This window comes from Girardinichthys multiradiatus, chromosome 13 (assembly GCF_021462225.1).
Source record: "Girardinichthys multiradiatus isolate DD_20200921_A chromosome 13, DD_fGirMul_XY1, whole genome shotgun sequence".
NCBI lineage: Eukaryota > Metazoa > Chordata > Actinopteri > Cyprinodontiformes > Goodeidae > Girardinichthys > Girardinichthys multiradiatus.
The window spans coordinates 41,207,667-41,223,897 of NC_061806.1; the positions used below are offsets into that span (position 1 = coordinate 41,207,667).

Sequence of the window (16,231 nt, forward strand, 5' to 3'; positions counted from 1 at the left end):
TTTACTTATTGTATGAATAAATCAAAATACAGTTTACTTCTGGTAGGAGCAACAGGATTACCTGAACAAGATGGCAGTTTAATTGGTTTTAATTACTTTTTAAGTCAAGCTGTGTGACCGGTGACTCCTACAAATCCTTTTTCAATTATTTTGTTATATCTTTATCTTAAAATGAAACTAATAAACATGATGAGATCCATAACAAGACTGTAGTAACAGAACAGAAGAGGTTCAACTGAGAGGACTGGAAAAACTAAAATTAAATACCTAATTCTTACATCACATACTACTGCCAGCATATATTTCTATAATTTGTCCTTAGTGGCTCAACAGTTAAAATGCAAAGTAAGCTTACGTCTTATTATTAACAGAAATGAACATTAGGCCTGGGACTCTGATTCAGGAAAGTATTCCATTTAATCCAGTATTTGTCATATTTACTGTTTACATGTCTTAAAATGTCAGTCTTTCCATAACATGCATTTCATGCACAACTCCTGTCCAAACTTTGAAAGCAGTGCCGGTACCACCCAGCCACCACCTGGTTACCGGTGAAGTCTGGTTAGTGAGCACCGATGCAGATGACCTTGAAATCAAAGCATGACTGCAGGCACCATTGCCGAGTTCATTTGTGTTACCACCTGCATCCAGTAGGGGGCATTTTTGGACAGATGTGCAGATCCCTCACTACATTTTTTCCCAGCTGTGGCCTTGCTCAGAGATACCAAAGGTTGCTAACCAAGGCTGCGGTCAGCAGGTGTTTATCTGGATCTGTGTATTATAAGCCTCACACTTCCCTCTAATATCAGGGCTTTTTAACTGTTTGTCCCAAATCCTCAGAGGTCCTGTCATCCATTTATTAACGTTACTTCTAGAGCGTCCTGTCCCCCAGTATTTAGTGTCCAGTCCAGTTTCACACCACTGATCACAGCTGTTCTTCCTCATAATGAAAAGGTAGGGTAGACTGTGCCTCCTTCCCTTCTAGTGAGTAATAATCTTTAAAACTTAACTTGAGGCCTTTTCAAATTAATAATTTCATTTTAGGGGGGATTTTAACAAGTAAATAAATGCTTAATATTTTATGGTTACCATATTGTTGATATTCTGCATATTTAGTTATGAATTTAAAAAAAAGTATGTATTTATTCATTATTTCATATTTTCTGAAAACATTTTTATTCAAACCCCCAGTTCTGAAAGTCTGTTAACTTGACTGTAGTAATTGTTTTTGGTACACCGAAGATACATTTGCACACAGATATTTAATAACTTTGTAGTTGTTCTGAGTTTGTTCAGGTGGTTTACAGTTTTAATAAAAGGGTTATTTTTTTAAAGGCGTCACCTCCTCCTGCCGATCCAGAGCGTCGTTGAGTTTACGCTGGCGGTCCAGAGCCAGCAGCCACACCTGCTGCCACCGCGCGCAGAGCTGGTTGAGCCGCGGGTTTCCACCTGAAACCTGCATGCTTGGCTGCTGCTGCTGGTGTTTACCTGAAGAGGAAGCAGAGGATTTCATGTGAAATATGAATCCATATGGTGCTGTGAAGGAGTGCTGGAAGTTAAACACAGGTGACCTACGAGCTCCTCTCCTCTCAGCCAGGCTGCTAGGAGGCTCAGCTGGCTTCCTTTTGTAGCTTTTCGTTACTTTGTCCACATCTGGCTGCTTCCTGGTCATCTCCTCCATGAAAGTCTGGAATCCACAAACACCAGAAGTAATTTAACCAAGCCAGGGTGCAGCAAAGCAGAGATCTTCACTTCCTGGAGTTCAGGAACTTAAATGAGTCACTGCAAGCCCACCTGGTGCTCTGTGATGAGTGCTGTGAGTTGTGGGATGTCCTGAGGAAGCGGCTCAGTGTCTCTCTGGACCAGTGTAGTCTCAGCCCACTGTAACCATGACAACAGCTCCTCCAGCAGGTTGGCGTTGTTGAGCACCTCTGTCAGAGCTGACTCCAACCGTTGCTCATGCTGTTTGGCCCAAGTCAGCACCTGTGTAGCAAAGAAGCACAGCTAAATTGAGCTATTTTGCATCTTTGGTTGAAAAAAATATATCAGTCTCAAGTCTATTTGTTCTTAAAATCATTAAACATTTTGCAATATGATTAAGAGAACTGGCTGCCCTCCCTAACCTCTTCAAAGCGTGCCCTGATGATGGTGATCCAATGTTTGATGGTGGTTATGGAGTCTGGGTGACATACAGTCAGAATGCCCTCCCCCATGCCAGCGGCCTTGTTCACGTCGGCCCTCTTCTCCTCCACTGTGCCCATGAAGTCACGATGAGTGTGCAGCAGCGCCTGCAGAGTCTCGGCCTCTTCGGGGAGGACGCCACGGAAACGAAGCGTCTGTTCCGCCTCTGAGAGCCACTCCAGCAGCATCTGCACCGCTGTACGAAACTCCTCTGCCTGATGGGAGAACACAAGATGTGCATCATAGTTTAAGACCATCAAAAACCTCTCCTTTCTTTCAGAAATCATTATTCATGTTTTTAAAACTTAAAAAAAGGGAAAAAATGTGGCATGTATTTGTATTTAGCCACCTCAATAGTTATAATAGTTTACTGTGATGCCCTAAAATGAAATTCACTGCAAACCAACTGCCTTCAAAACTCACCTAATTGATAAATCTAGTTCACCTGAGTGTAATTTAATCTCATTATAAATGCAAATGTTCTTTGAAGGCTTCAGAGGTTTGTTGGAGAACACTGATGAACAAAGAGCCCCATGAGAGCCAAAGTTGTGGAGATTTAGATCTTAAAACATCTCACAGAGCTCTGTTCGAGCCATCATCTGGAAACGGAAATAATACGGCATCTCTGCAAACTTACCAAGACACGCACGTCCACCCAGACTGAAAGGCTGGGCAAGAATAGCATTAATCAGAGAAGCAGCCAAGAGGCCCATGTTTACTTTGGAAGGGCTGCAGAGATCTTCAGCTTGGATGGGGAAATATGTTGTCACAAATATGGCCTTTATGCAATAGTGGCAGGAAGAAAGCCATTGTTATAAGAAAACCATAACAAGTCCTGTTTGCTCAAAGCCATGGAGGAGACACAGCAAACACGTGGAAGAAGAAATTAGACCAAAACTGAACTTTTTTGCTGACATGAAAAATACCATGTCTGCCAACCAATTAACAATGAACATCACCCTAAACATACCAGCCCCGCAGTAAAACATGGTGTTGGCTGCATCATGCTGTGGGGATGATTTTCTTCTGCATGGATAGGGAATATGGAAGGGAAGCTTGAGACTGGGATGAAGTCAGAGCTACGGTGGATTGGTTTAGATCAAAGCATGGCCCAGTCAAAGTCCAGATCTAAATCCAACTGAAAATTTGTAGCAAGACCTTAAAATTGATGTTTAAAGATGCTTTCCATCGATTCTGACTCAGCTTGAGCTGTTTTGGAAAGAAGAGTGGGCAGAAATTTCAGGCTCTAGATGTGCAAAACCTTTAGAGACATATCCTGAAACACATGAAGCCATTACTGTGGTGAAAGGTGGTTCTACAAAGTACTGACTTAGAGGGGCGCAACAGACAATTATGAACTATTTTGAGTTGATCTGTGCAAAAAAAATAATGAGGACAGTTTAGGCCTCCAGATTTTCATTTTGCAGTTCCTTTGCTCTGACCTGTTTGAGCGCCTGCTGGAGGCGGGTCTGCTTGGTGACAGATAGGGCACACACTGTATCCCAGCGGTTGCTGAGCTCCTGAAGCTGAACTTTCACCCATGCCGTGTCATCCCGGCCGGTCTCCATCAGGTCCCGAGCTGACCGCTTCAGAGCCTGAACGCTGCTGGTCCTCTTACCCAGTTCTTTTTGGAAAGCCTGAAAAATTAGATCATACCTGTGTTGAACAGGACTGTTCTAAAAGTGTGGGAGGAAGAAGCAGTAGTTTAGCTTTTCAGCGTCCTAACCCACCTTGTGTGCATCCATGAGGTTGGACACCAAGTCCATGTCACCATGTACAGGTTGGTCTTCAGCCAGCTGAGGCTCCACTCGGTACAGCCAGTCCACTAAAGCCTGAAGAGCTTCAGCAAACTGACCAGAGAACAGCAGAGCCTCCTCCAGCTTGTGCTGCCTGGATAGACGAGACCGACATTATTTTAGTTTTTCCAGTTATATGAAGGGCCGTTCAACCAGCCATCATATCTCGCAGCCTCTGCACCTTTCAACACTCTTGCCACAGACGGTGTCCCATTTGTCCCGAACTTCCCCCACCAGGTGGTCCAGTTTCTGCTGGTCTGCAGGCAGCTGAGCTTTCTCCCTCATGGCCTTCCCAGACCTCACTGTAGTGTCGTAAACAGGCTGCTTGGATCCCAAAGCTTTCTGAAACTCCTGTTTGAGTGAGAAAAGCAGCTTTTCTGGGTGAGAAGACATTAACAGTGGAAACCAGGGGAGCTGAAATGGTTTAATCCTGGATTTCTCTCTGTGGTACCTTATGTTTGGTCAGTTGAACTTTGATCTTGTCTGGCTCATTGGAGATCTCCACCTCTGAGTCGAGTCTTTTCTCAGCTTCCTCCAGCCAGTCTGTCAGCTTCCTCCAGGCCTCGTGGAACTGACAGCACAATTAGTGTTTTATTTTTAACCTTTAAACTTAAAGAGACAGGTCTGAATTGTGTTCTTAGCTGAGCTGTCATCAAAACGTACCTAAAATATTTACAAATTTATTAATAAAGAAATTAAATTAAAACAAAAATTGAAAATATCTAACTCTTCTTTGTTGAGTAGATCTATGAAAATACCTGTTTGGCTCGTTTCCGGGCCTCATCGAGGTGTCGGCCACGGTCCAGAGACCTCTGAACCAGCTTGTCCCAGCGGGCCTGGACACTAAGAAGCAGATTCTTGATCAGAACCACATCCTGCTTTAGACTCGCGAAGCGAAGCTGAGAGCCCGTTTTCTCCAGAGCCAGGACCTGCTCTCTGTGGGTGTTCACCTCGTTCACAAACACCTGGATGGACACAAAGAATTTTAAATAATTAAAATATGAGCATCATAAGCAGATAACAGAGTATTGAAACTGCCAAAATCAAAAGTAAACTATTACAAAATATGAAGAAATAAGACGCCAGTAAAATTTAGTGATAAACTTATAGCTTACTCTTAAACTTAGATTTTTTCCTTGCATTACCCTTATTTATGTACTTTTTTTTTTACTTTGCAAAAAAATGTTGTTTTTGGCATCCCTGTATGTTTCTGTTTGTGTTAACGGCTAGCGCTAACAGCCAATGCTAACCAAGAGGTTAGCGCCTTCCTCGGGTCTCACTGATCTGAAGCCAAGTACCAACCTCCAGACCCTAAATCCTAATGTGAACCCTAACCAGAAGAAACCTTGGACTGGTGGGACCTCAGAGCAGAACTGATACAAATCTTGTGTCATTAGAAGCAAAGTTGCTAACGCTAATGATGCTAGGTCGCTAGCTGAACTTGCAGTAAAATCATTAACATCTAATAAAGTTGCTCAACATATTTGCTATTTGTTTTTATTCTACAGAGACAGATTAAATTATAACATATTGTTCTTTGTTTAATAAATAAGCCAGTAGTTTCACAACAGAAAATGCAATTTTACAAACTCCGGTATCTGGTGCTAGTTTCTAAAAACACGCTGTGTTTGATTTATCTCAGAAGTTAGAACTTCCCCTCAACTTCACTATGTTTCAGCTGCAAAACAGAAAACAAGTGAGAATTGCCAACTCAAGAATAAGTGACCAAGCTAACCTATAATAGCGATACATTTGCATTTTATCAGAAAACAAACAGATGTTTGACAGCACTCTGTGTGTTTGACCGATTTAACAAGTTTCTAACACTCAAAAGGGCAACTAGCAAAGATTATTACTGCTATATTAGTGGCAGACATACTGGAAGTAGAGGTCGGGTTTTCTTGGGAACTGCAGACTTTTTCTCCAACTTGTTTCCCAATTTTTTTCAAAAATGAAAAAAATCAATACAATCTCTATAGAACTGATGCTATCCTCTACCAGACTGCCCCTCACATCTGTATAGTAAAGCATGACTGCACAATTATTCAAAGGAAACCTTTCATTTTTATTCTCCAGAGTATTTAATGTGGCCTAATGTGTGGCATTCTCATGCAATACACACACAAAGAATGCAGCCCTTATTTGCTCTACAAAGCAGAAACATCAGCAGAAATCATTCAAAATAAGATTAAAAAAAAGGAGTAAACTGCAAGAAAATTCATTCACAAATAAAAAGTAACATTTTTGTATTAAAAATACCCTGTAAAAGAATACCAAAATCTTTTTAATACATTTTGCAAATAAAAGAAAATGTAAATCAACATGAAGGGATAAATACGGAAATTTAAGAATAACTAATAACTTATTAAAGTCTACAGGCACGATATATTTAATATATTTCAACTCACTATATTCAGTCATATATTCTTGTTTTGGCATTTTCAGTCCTCTGTGCATACCACAAAACACAGCTTAGATGAATATTTGTGTCTGAGTGAGTATGAAGGGAGATCGAGGGTTCACCTTGTGCTCATCGATCTGGAAGAGAACCGTGTCCAGTATGAGGCTGGGGGGCTGGGCCATGTTCAGGGTCTGTTCAGCCTGGGTCAGCCAGTTGATGGTGTCCTGTAGGGACGTCTGAAAACCTGTTGCCAAGGAAACGGCTTCCTCCAGCTTCGCCTGGACGTTTGTTGTGTTTTTAACAGGTTTAAAGTAAAAAAAACATCAAGCAAGAATTGTCAACAAACCAAAATAACTGTTTTCAGCTGCATCTTCAGACTTACCCTGCGGTCATCCATCTTGGTGTTGAGACTGGCCCACTTGTTCTGCAACATGGCCAGGTTCTGATGGGTCTGGGTGGTTCCAGGTCCCACTTCCTCTCCTCCTCGGGCCAGCAGCATGGACTCTCCCTTATCCAGCAGGCGATGGTACTGTTCTGCTCGCTGATTCAGCTGAGCCTGTAGCTCCTGCGGATGCAGACGACACAAAAGATGAGCCGCTCACCTGCCTCAGGTGAAGGATGCTTTCTCTAAATGATCCATTTGGAACAATGAAACTCATTAAAGTTTGATTTGGACCATATGCCAAGTGTGTCTGTGTAGATGGGCAGAAGAGTTTCTGTGTAACATGACATATTCTGTTTGCAACTGTGTTATGAAACTAGTTCGATATTGTTACGATCCAATAAAAAGCTTATAAATTCCTTCAGAAAGCCTGGAGAACGACTGTCAGTGTCTTCTTGAGACCATTTTTTGGTCCTCAGTGTAATTTGCATCTCCTTTACCATGTGTTGCTGTAGCTGCTCTCTGGCTGTTTCTGGGAGGCCTCCTGTTGGTTTGGCTGCAGATAGCTGACTCTCCGTCCTCCTCAACCATTGCAGGAACTCCTCCAGCTCACCATGGAAACCTTCAGCCTTCAAAGGATGGGTAAGGAGAAGGTCTGAGCTATGTTTCACAGCTATGTTTGTCAGACTTTTGCATGTTTTTTATTGGAACTGTACTGAATGTACCTGCTGCAGGGCGGCCTCGAGAAGTTTCTGTCGCTCCTGAGTTTTTAACAACAGACTCTCCCAGCTCCGGTTGAGCTGATCGAGCTGATCTCGCAGGTGGCTGGCCTCATCGCCCGGAGAGGACTCCAGCAGCTCGGTGGCAGCGCTGTTCACAGTCTCTACTGTGGCATGATGGGACAGCACGTCATTACGTAAAACCTTGGTGAGGCAAAGGAGATTTACACGTTACTGAACAGAATCGGTAACCATGAAAAAATAAGCCTAAAGACAGCACAGAATCCAGGCGTACGTGGTGTTTTGCCAGCTCGATTTCGATAGCCTTCGGGTCGGAGCTAATGGGTCGCTGTGTGTCCAGAGTGGTGTGAGTGTGGCTCAGCCAGGCTTGCAGCTCAGAGAGAGCATGCTGAAACTGACCAAGAGCCAGCAGGGCGGCCTCCAGCTTGTGCTGCGGAGAAAAAAAAAAAAACAGATATTAAAGCTGAAAAAATGTACTTGTTACTGAAACAAAACATCAGCGATGTGTTCCAAGACCAACAGTATTATTTACATCTTTATTACCTGTCTTTGGGTGATTTTATCTCCTAGATTTTCCCAGAGGTGTCGCAGTTCTGTTAGCGGCTCCTGGATCATATCCCGGTCAGTCTGGTCCGACACTTTCTTCAGCAGCAGCTCCCCCTGGTGGCAGAGCTTCTCCATGTCGATCTGTTGCTGGTACACGTCCACCTTGTACTGCTGCTTAGGGTCAGAGCGACGGGGCAGTAAACAAGGAGCAACAGGGTTAATTTTTCAATACAAAACGTCTGCAGTAATGATCTTTATGAGATCATACAAACCTTGAGCTCTTCTATCTGCTGTTTGACAGTTCCCAGATCAGTTCCTACAGTCGACATGTCGCACAGTTTGATCACTGCGTTGTCCAGGTAGTCAAACATAGACTGGAAACAACACAAACGAATGTAGTAAAACAAGCTCTGAATCTGAATACTGCAACATAACCATAAAATCCCTGAAATGTAACACAAGTACTGTGAAATTCTTGGAAACATGCAGGATGTTCATTTGTACAAACCTGCAGGGCATCCTGGTACTGAACAGAGGCGGTCATGGCCTCCTCCAGCCTCTCCATCCTCTCTCTCCATGTTCGGTTCAGACCTTCCCAGGCAGCATTCATCTGAGAGAAACAGGTAGGTGGGTTTAGGAGCTCCATGTGAAGCATCTCTTCTCTGCCCCTCCGTCCCTTTTTCTCTCTCTTCTCCTTCTGTCTTTCCAACAGTTGCTTTTTACACTTTGCTCCCTGAACCAGATGTGGTATATTGTGGCCTTAATTTTACACAGTTAATCCCGCAACGTTCTCTCCCTTTCGGAGAGCAAATCTGCCCCGACACTGTAAGGCAACCAGACATCCTGGAGGCTTTGCCTGAGCTGCTAGATGACAAGCTGCACAGTAACGAAAAACCTTAAAATTTAACCTCTCAAACATCGATGAGCATTCTGCTGTGTCATTTCTGACAAAAATATACAAAACATACAGACTGATTTCTAATCTCTTCACCCCACTTCCTGCCAACTTTCATAAAACAAAAATAATGGTCACTGGTGCCACAAAACCAAATCACAGTATCATGTTGGTTGAGGCTGTTTTTATAAAAACTTTGCGAATACATAAAACAATCCAGAATAAATATACCCAAAAAGGATGCATAAACTCTCTATCCTTCTCTCTCTATATATGTATATATATATATATATATTTTTTTTTATATTCGTTACATAATAATAATAATCCTCTCTATTTGTCATTGCCACTGTACATTTCAAAGCAATTTGTCCGCTGCATTTGATCCGTCCCTGAAGGAGCAGTTGGCTTCTGTGCGGCACCCAGGGAGCATTCTGGGACGGAGGGTTTTGCTCAGAGGCCCAGAGTGACAGATTTGAACCAGGAATCTGCTCTGCTTCCTAACCACTAGGCCACAACTCCCCTACAGCCAAAAACGGACCCTTTCTGGGTTGCAGTTGTAAAGACAAAACAAGAATGCTTAATACAGGGTTTTTACACTTTTCCCACAATAAAATTCAAGCACTTTTCAAGGTAAATTTTCAAACTTTTTCAGCACCAAACTTTGGAACAGTCTGTATTTCTGTGCGGCTTTTCTTCATTGAGCAGTACACCCACTGTACACACATCGCTCCCTATGTGAAGGGAGACCATCAACAATCTAAACACTGCAACTGATTAAAATTCTGTTATAATAAACTTATAATATTAATATGAAATAAACATATAGACAGAAGCCCAAACGACAGATCATTGCCAAACCACAGCCACGTTTTCCGTAATTAAACCATTAGCTAACCTCCTTTACTAGCGTTTTCAATACATATGTTTTGTTGTTGCACATTTTAAAGAACAGTAGTCGACATAAAACACTAGCTCGATCCATCCTTCGAACAATCAATTTGCAATTGCTGCTGTAAGCCTGCTTACTACTTTGGCTTACTGCTGAGAGCGTCACCTCTCCCATCGCTAAAAGAAGCAGGTCCTTCTTCCATACGTTGCAGGAAACTACTTGAGGATTTGGTCCTCATTTCAACCATGTTTTGTATCTAGCGTATTTGAGCCAGAGGTCTTTAAAATGGTTACCGCCTGGCATGCTGTTTTCTCCTGCTCACCGGAGACGTGCGCAAATAGCAAGACAGTTATGTGATCACAGTAAGTCTGCTTCATAGCTACGCCAGAGGACGCCGCCGGTCCAGCGGCTGGTCTGTTCATCAGGTGATATCTACTGCTCACACACTGGTATAATGACAAGGAGCGGACCCTCCTTTGCTCTCTATTTTGTGCCTTTAATATAAAAATATCAAACTGAAATTTTTTAACAAAACTGTTAGTGTTCTTCATGGCAGAACTGTACAGTAAGCATATCAAACACTTTCCAAACCTTGAAAACACGTTAAAACTCAAGCATTTGTGAGGATTTCAAGCACCCATACGAACCCTGTTAATATAAATATGACAGCTTCTGATTGGCTGGGATGCAGTGTGGAAGATAATATTTCTTTTCATAAAGGAAGCCTCAGTGTCATCACTGTCAGCGTTTGAACAGGTCTCATCACTGCTGCCACTTCAGAGACTTTCAGCTCATTTCAGTTTAAGGTTCTCACCTCATCTATGGTCTTCTTGACCTCTGGTTTTTCAGTTTCACCACAGGCGAAGATGAGATCAGCTCCGAGCGTCCGGACGAACTCCAGTTCCTCCCTCAGGCCGTCCGTCTCTGCCTTGATGGCCTGGTAAACACATTGCATTGAGGAATTTGGCTTTGACAAAGAAAACGCAGCTCTGCAGACCATCTATTCCTATCAAGATCATCCTCCAAACCTCAGCTGCTTCAATCTGCTGTTTGATGAGTGATGGGTCCACCCCAGGGTCCTCCAGCTCTCTTACGATATCCTGGGAGTCTCTGAGTGTGCTCAGTAGAGCCGCCACATCGGCCCAGAACTTTCCGGCAAGGTCCAAGACGTCGTTCAGCTTGCTCTCCCTTTCCTCTGCCCGCTGACGGATCTCATCCCAAAGAGAGCGCAGACGCAGGAGGCGGGAGCGAACGGCTGCAGAAGGAAGGATACAGCGGAGGTACATTAAACCAGATGGAAGAAGGTCAAAGGTTCAGGTCTTCATGGTGTGGTTTCGTCTTTGTGTCATGCTTTATTTCTTCAACCTCATGTCCTGGTTTGTTGTAGTGTAAAACGAGAGTTACGGTTCTATGAATCCCTAGTGACCGCCAGAGGGCGGTGCTGAAAACACTGATTGACTAATACCAACTATGTCACGAGGAATCCTGAGCACATACCTCACTGAGAGGGCCCAGCAGAACCCTGTAAAAGAACCTGGCCCAGGGGATGAGGGGCAGCCACACTGACGTTGTAGAACCAGGCCAACGAGCTCGGGGAAGCCCATGATGCAGCAGCACATATGGCCTCCAGCGGAACCCCCCTCATAGCAGCCCAGGAAGCAGAGACGCTCCTGGTAGAGTGGGCCTTCACACGGACCGGCAGCGGACGGCGTCCTGCACTGTAGGCGTGGCAGATGACATTCACAATCCAGTGGGAGAGACGTTGTTTAGAAAGAGGACAACCCAGCCCGGGACCGCCATAGCACAGGAAAAGCTAGTCTGAGCATCTTACACCTGCAGTGGCCACAACGTATGCCTCCAGTGCCCATACTGGACACAGTAACTCAGACCTATCCTCAGTTGCACCTGACTGAGGCTGAAACCAAGCCAACACCTTAGGCACAAACACAGTGTTAGGCCACAAGGCAACATCAGAACCATCTGGACCCCATCGGAAACATGAGGGACTGACAGAATGAGCATGCAGCTCCCCAACCCTCTTAGCTGAAACAATAGCCAACAGAAAGGCAATCCTGTACGACAGCCACTTGAGGTCCGCTTGCTCTGAAGGCTTGAAAAGGTAATGGCACAGAGCTACAAGAACCAACCAGATCCCAACCAGGTGCTTGCGGAAGCAGCGGCAGGCGCAACCTACAAGCACCACGTAGAAAAAGAGAGACCAGATCAAGGCTCCCAGCCGTTCAATCATCAACAGATGCATGGTGACAAATAATTGATGCAACATATACCTTAAGGGTCGAAGGAGAGCAGCCCATATCTGGCAGAGACTGGAGAAACTCCAGAATAGTTGGCACCAGACAGGAAAACGGATTGTCATTGCAGGCAGAACACCACTGAGAAAAAGACGCCATCTGTTGTCATATTGCTGACGAGTGGAGGGAACCCTAGTACTTATATGTACTTATAATATGGTGCGCCTGACAGGGTCTGAACACCCAGTCAGCCTCCCAGTGGCCATCGGGGTGCCATATCCTTCCCCCCAGCTGAGACAGCAGATCCCTCCTGGTTGGAAGACACCATGACATAACGGGACAGACTCTGAAGCAGCGGGAACCACGGCCATAATTGAGCCACCTGCAACAACCTGTAGCACCTCCCCGAGAACCCTCCGTAGAGTAGGCCAAATCAGAGAGAGGGGCGGAAAGCGTATAGGAGAATCCGAGGCCAGGGATGGGCTAGCGCGTCCTGGCCCAGTGCGCCTCAGGGATTCTCAGACAGCGCCTCCACCAGGTGATTATGCCCATCATCTGCCTGAAGCGCAGCCCCGCAATCCATGCAGCAGTGGGAAAATGACAAAATGAACCAGCTAAAATTGGGAGAGGGAGCATGAACGCTGCCGTCACCAACAAACAGCAAACATTCCAGCAGAAGTCCTCCACGAACTGCACGCAAGAAAAACTAATAAACAGAGCCATGGATGACGTCAGCATATATAGCTTTGGATTGGTCATCCGGTGTGTCACAGTTGGTATAATTACTCGAACTGCGCATGTGCGAAGGGAACATTCAGTGCTTTCAGCACCGCCCTCTAGTGGTCACTAGGGATGAAATAGAACCTATGTAATCACTGCAGGCCAGTCATTTACAGGCAGATCCATCGCAGCTTCTCACCCTGAGCAGCTGGGTCGTCGTGAGCCGCTCTGCCGATGAGCTCCTCACCACGGGAGCAGAGGGCGGAGAAGCTCGGCAGCAGCTTGTCCAGCTCCAGCCCCTGAGAGCGGTGGTCTGCCAGCTGCTCCCGGATCTTCTCCACCTCAGCAGCGACCGGAGGAGGCTGCCGGAGCCTCTGCACCGCCCCTTCCAGAGTCTCCAACAGCGGGTCCATCTTGTCGTGGAACTGAGGGGAGGAGAAACGAAGAGGAACGTTATGAAGAGGAGGAAGAGTGCTGCAGTCTGAGTTTGATGGCCGTGTAACATGTTGAAAGTGGGAAAATATTGAGATATTATGTGGGTGGTCAACCATCTGTGTCTGACTGCATGAGGATCCTTACAGTGCACTCAGAAGCAGTGATTCCTAACCTTTTAACCCTTAAAAGTCGCACTCCTCTTCATAACTCTGATTTATTTAATTTAGTATAATTGAAATAAAAACTAAAAATGATTATAGTCAGACTGAAGTTTGTGGTGTGTGTTCAGGGAGGACATGTCAGGTAACAGGTTTGTTTTTATGGTTTCATGCTGCTGAAGCCAGAGACAGCTCAGTGAGGCTGAATAAATTCAGACAGTTTGTCCTTCCTGACTGCATCAGGCTCTGCTTGTTTTGGCTCTCCTGGAGCTTCTGTCTGTCAGGCTGGAAATGTTGAGGTCCTAAACTTGGAATTCCTTTAAAAAGAAACAATTTCATCAGATCAAATCACTGAAACCTTTTACTAATTCAGGAAACAATGTTGCAATATCAACAGTAATGGTCAAAACTAAGTACACCTAATCATCCACAAGCTTGTAAAAACTTTCAGCTGTGGTTTTCTGTGCAGGAATTTGGTCCCTTTTTCATTCCAAAGTTGCTTCGATTCATTGAAAGTTCCATACATTTGCTCTCTGAAGGTCCCACCACAGCATTTTAATCAGATAGAGGCCTGGACTTTGACTAGACCACTGCAACACCTTTATTCTTATTTTCAGCCCTTCAAGATCTCCAGCTGTGTTTGGGACCAAGCCCAAATGCTCATCTGCTCATCTCTCCACCTCCATGCTTGGCAGTTTGATTGGTGCCGATATGCTTCTGTTCGTTTTGTCCAAACCTGATGCTGTGCATTAGGGCCAAACATCTCTACTTTTGGAGCAGAGGACATTGCTCCAAAGGGTTCATTCAGATAAAGGTCTTCAAACCCAACTCATGCTGCCATACTCCTTTTTAGAGAGAAGATGCTTTATCAGAATCAGAACCAGCTTTATTCGCCAATTTGTGACAACAAAGTTTTACGTTTGGTACCATTTTGCTCTCAATGAAAACATTTTAATATAAATACATAAAAAGGGAAATAAAAATGATTTGTTTCATAACTATCGACATATGCAGTGTTTTAACAAAAGAGAAAGACATGGTTGAATTGGTGCAAAAATTCTCCATTAACTCTTCCAAACAATTTATACTTTAGTGTCTTTTTCTAAATGTCCTGTCTTGAACTTTAACCTTTAACCTGCCAGCTGAGGCCAGTAGAGCTTTGAGCTTCACGCTCTGACCCTGAGGGGGAATTTACGGGGATGTCCACTCCTGGGATGACTAGCACTGGTCTTAAATGTTTTCCACTGGGGAAAAATCTTTCTTTCTGTGGAAGTGGATTTATAACCCTTCCCAGGTTGATGGGAAGCAACAGTTGCTTCTCTAAGGTCACTGCAGCTGCAATAAAACACCTGTAAGATCCAGAGCAGCAAATTGACTAAACTCCTGCGCTTTAATAAGAAGCGCCTGGGCGCTAGTTTCCCATTAAATATTATGTAAGCAGCAACTTATTACTTCACCATTAGTGACAGATGTTTTTGATGTTTTTTAGGCGCCTGTAGTGCTGTCTAGCCTGTGAGAAATCCGATCGACTGGTCTGCACTGGCCGCTTTTTGAGATGCAGACAGAATTTTTGTTTTAGAAACATTTCTACAGTTTTTACATTGTATTTAATTTTGAGATCTCCCTATTGCTCCAACTTCGATGATAATGCATCGGTCTTAAGTAACTTTTGCACATAAGATTTGTTGAATTCTTTAAAATGGTGTCAAAGTTTCATAGTTAATCTGTTTGATTCACCTATTATCATTTATTCTTACGATTTTTGAGTAAGTGCGGTTTTAACAATCTATTTGCAGCTAAAAACAACTCCAGGTTGGAAATCACTGTTTCTTTAAATAAAATATATTAATACGTCACTTTAAACATGTCAACAAGGCCTCATAAACTACAAAACAGAAGGAGGATAGGAACCACACAGACTCTGAGGAACGTATGCACATCACGACAAAGTAAAACTAATCTTAAAACATAGAGGACAGAATATTTGCTAAAACAGGACAGATTAGAAGAAAAATGTTTAATTACAGGTACATCTAAAAACAATTAAATATGATGAAAAAGTTCCATATTAGAAACTCCTGGTGTTACATCCTAATCAGCTGATTAACTTAAAACACCTGCAAAGGTTTCCTGAGCCTCTAGATGGTCTCGCTTGATTGGCCAGTAAACTGGGCTGACCAGAACCCCACAGAGAATCTATGGAGTTCTGTCTAGAGGAAGATGAGAGACACCAGAACCAACAATGCAGATGACCTGAAGGCTGCTATCAAAGAAACCTGGGCTTCCTGAACACCTCAGCAGAACCACAGGCTGATCTCCTCCATGCCACGCCACATTGATGCAATAATTTATGCAAAAGGAGCCCAGACCATTTATTGAGTTCATGGAAATGAGCATAATGTTCAGAAACCTGATATTTCTGTTTAAATCTCCTTTTCATTGTTCAGATGTAATATTCTGAGGTTCTGAGACTCTGAACTTTGGGTTTTTAATTTAAACATTTTATAAATATTTCACTCTATGTGTGATGGTCTATATGATACATGAGTTTCACTTTCTGACATGAGGGACAGAAATTATTGAGGTTTTTCACCCTATTCAAATTTTTAGATGTACCTATAGTTTAGCTGTACAATCATACACAAAAAGGAGAGTTTCTCCAAGTTGTTGTTCAGCATCAAGGCCACTCAGGTTTAATGTTTGAGCAGCTGAAACTGAGCAGACTGGAAGCTACTTTTTGAGCTCTGCAGTTTTGCACTCTGTGGTGCAGATGCAGATCTTGAGTGGAGGTTTGATGTCTTACCTCTACCAGCTGGGTGATTGCAGTGAGCAG

At 43.7% G+C, this 16,231-nt stretch overlaps 1 protein-coding gene across 1 annotated transcript in view; it reads right to left on the bottom strand.

The window, feature by feature from the left end:
* The window catches only part of macf1a (microtubule actin crosslinking factor 1a), a 231,471-nt gene that overhangs the window by 14,721 nt on the left and 200,519 nt on the right, over positions 1-16,231 (bottom strand). The window contains exons 77-97 of the mRNA XM_047383195.1: positions 16,202-16,210; positions 13,005-13,230; positions 10,862-11,088; positions 10,648-10,770; positions 8,555-8,656; positions 8,319-8,420; positions 8,044-8,217; positions 7,775-7,930; positions 7,486-7,683; positions 7,261-7,389; positions 6,761-6,943; positions 6,501-6,656; positions 4,736-4,942; positions 4,429-4,548; positions 4,159-4,328; positions 3,912-4,071; positions 3,624-3,818; positions 2,124-2,396; positions 1,795-1,983; positions 1,576-1,687; positions 1,343-1,488 (exon numbers count right to left, since the gene is read on the bottom strand). Coding sequence (XP_047239151.1) covers positions 1,343-1,488; positions 1,576-1,687; positions 1,795-1,983; positions 2,124-2,396; positions 3,624-3,818; positions 3,912-4,071; positions 4,159-4,328; positions 4,429-4,548; positions 4,736-4,942; positions 6,501-6,656; positions 6,761-6,943; positions 7,261-7,389; positions 7,486-7,683; positions 7,775-7,930; positions 8,044-8,217; positions 8,319-8,420; positions 8,555-8,656; positions 10,648-10,770; positions 10,862-11,088; positions 13,005-13,230; positions 16,202-16,210 — 3,357 coding nt within the window. The remainder of the gene's footprint in view (positions 1-1,342; positions 1,489-1,575; positions 1,688-1,794; positions 1,984-2,123; positions 2,397-3,623; positions 3,819-3,911; positions 4,072-4,158; positions 4,329-4,428; positions 4,549-4,735; positions 4,943-6,500; positions 6,657-6,760; positions 6,944-7,260; positions 7,390-7,485; positions 7,684-7,774; positions 7,931-8,043; positions 8,218-8,318; positions 8,421-8,554; positions 8,657-10,647; positions 10,771-10,861; positions 11,089-13,004; positions 13,231-16,201; positions 16,211-16,231) is intronic.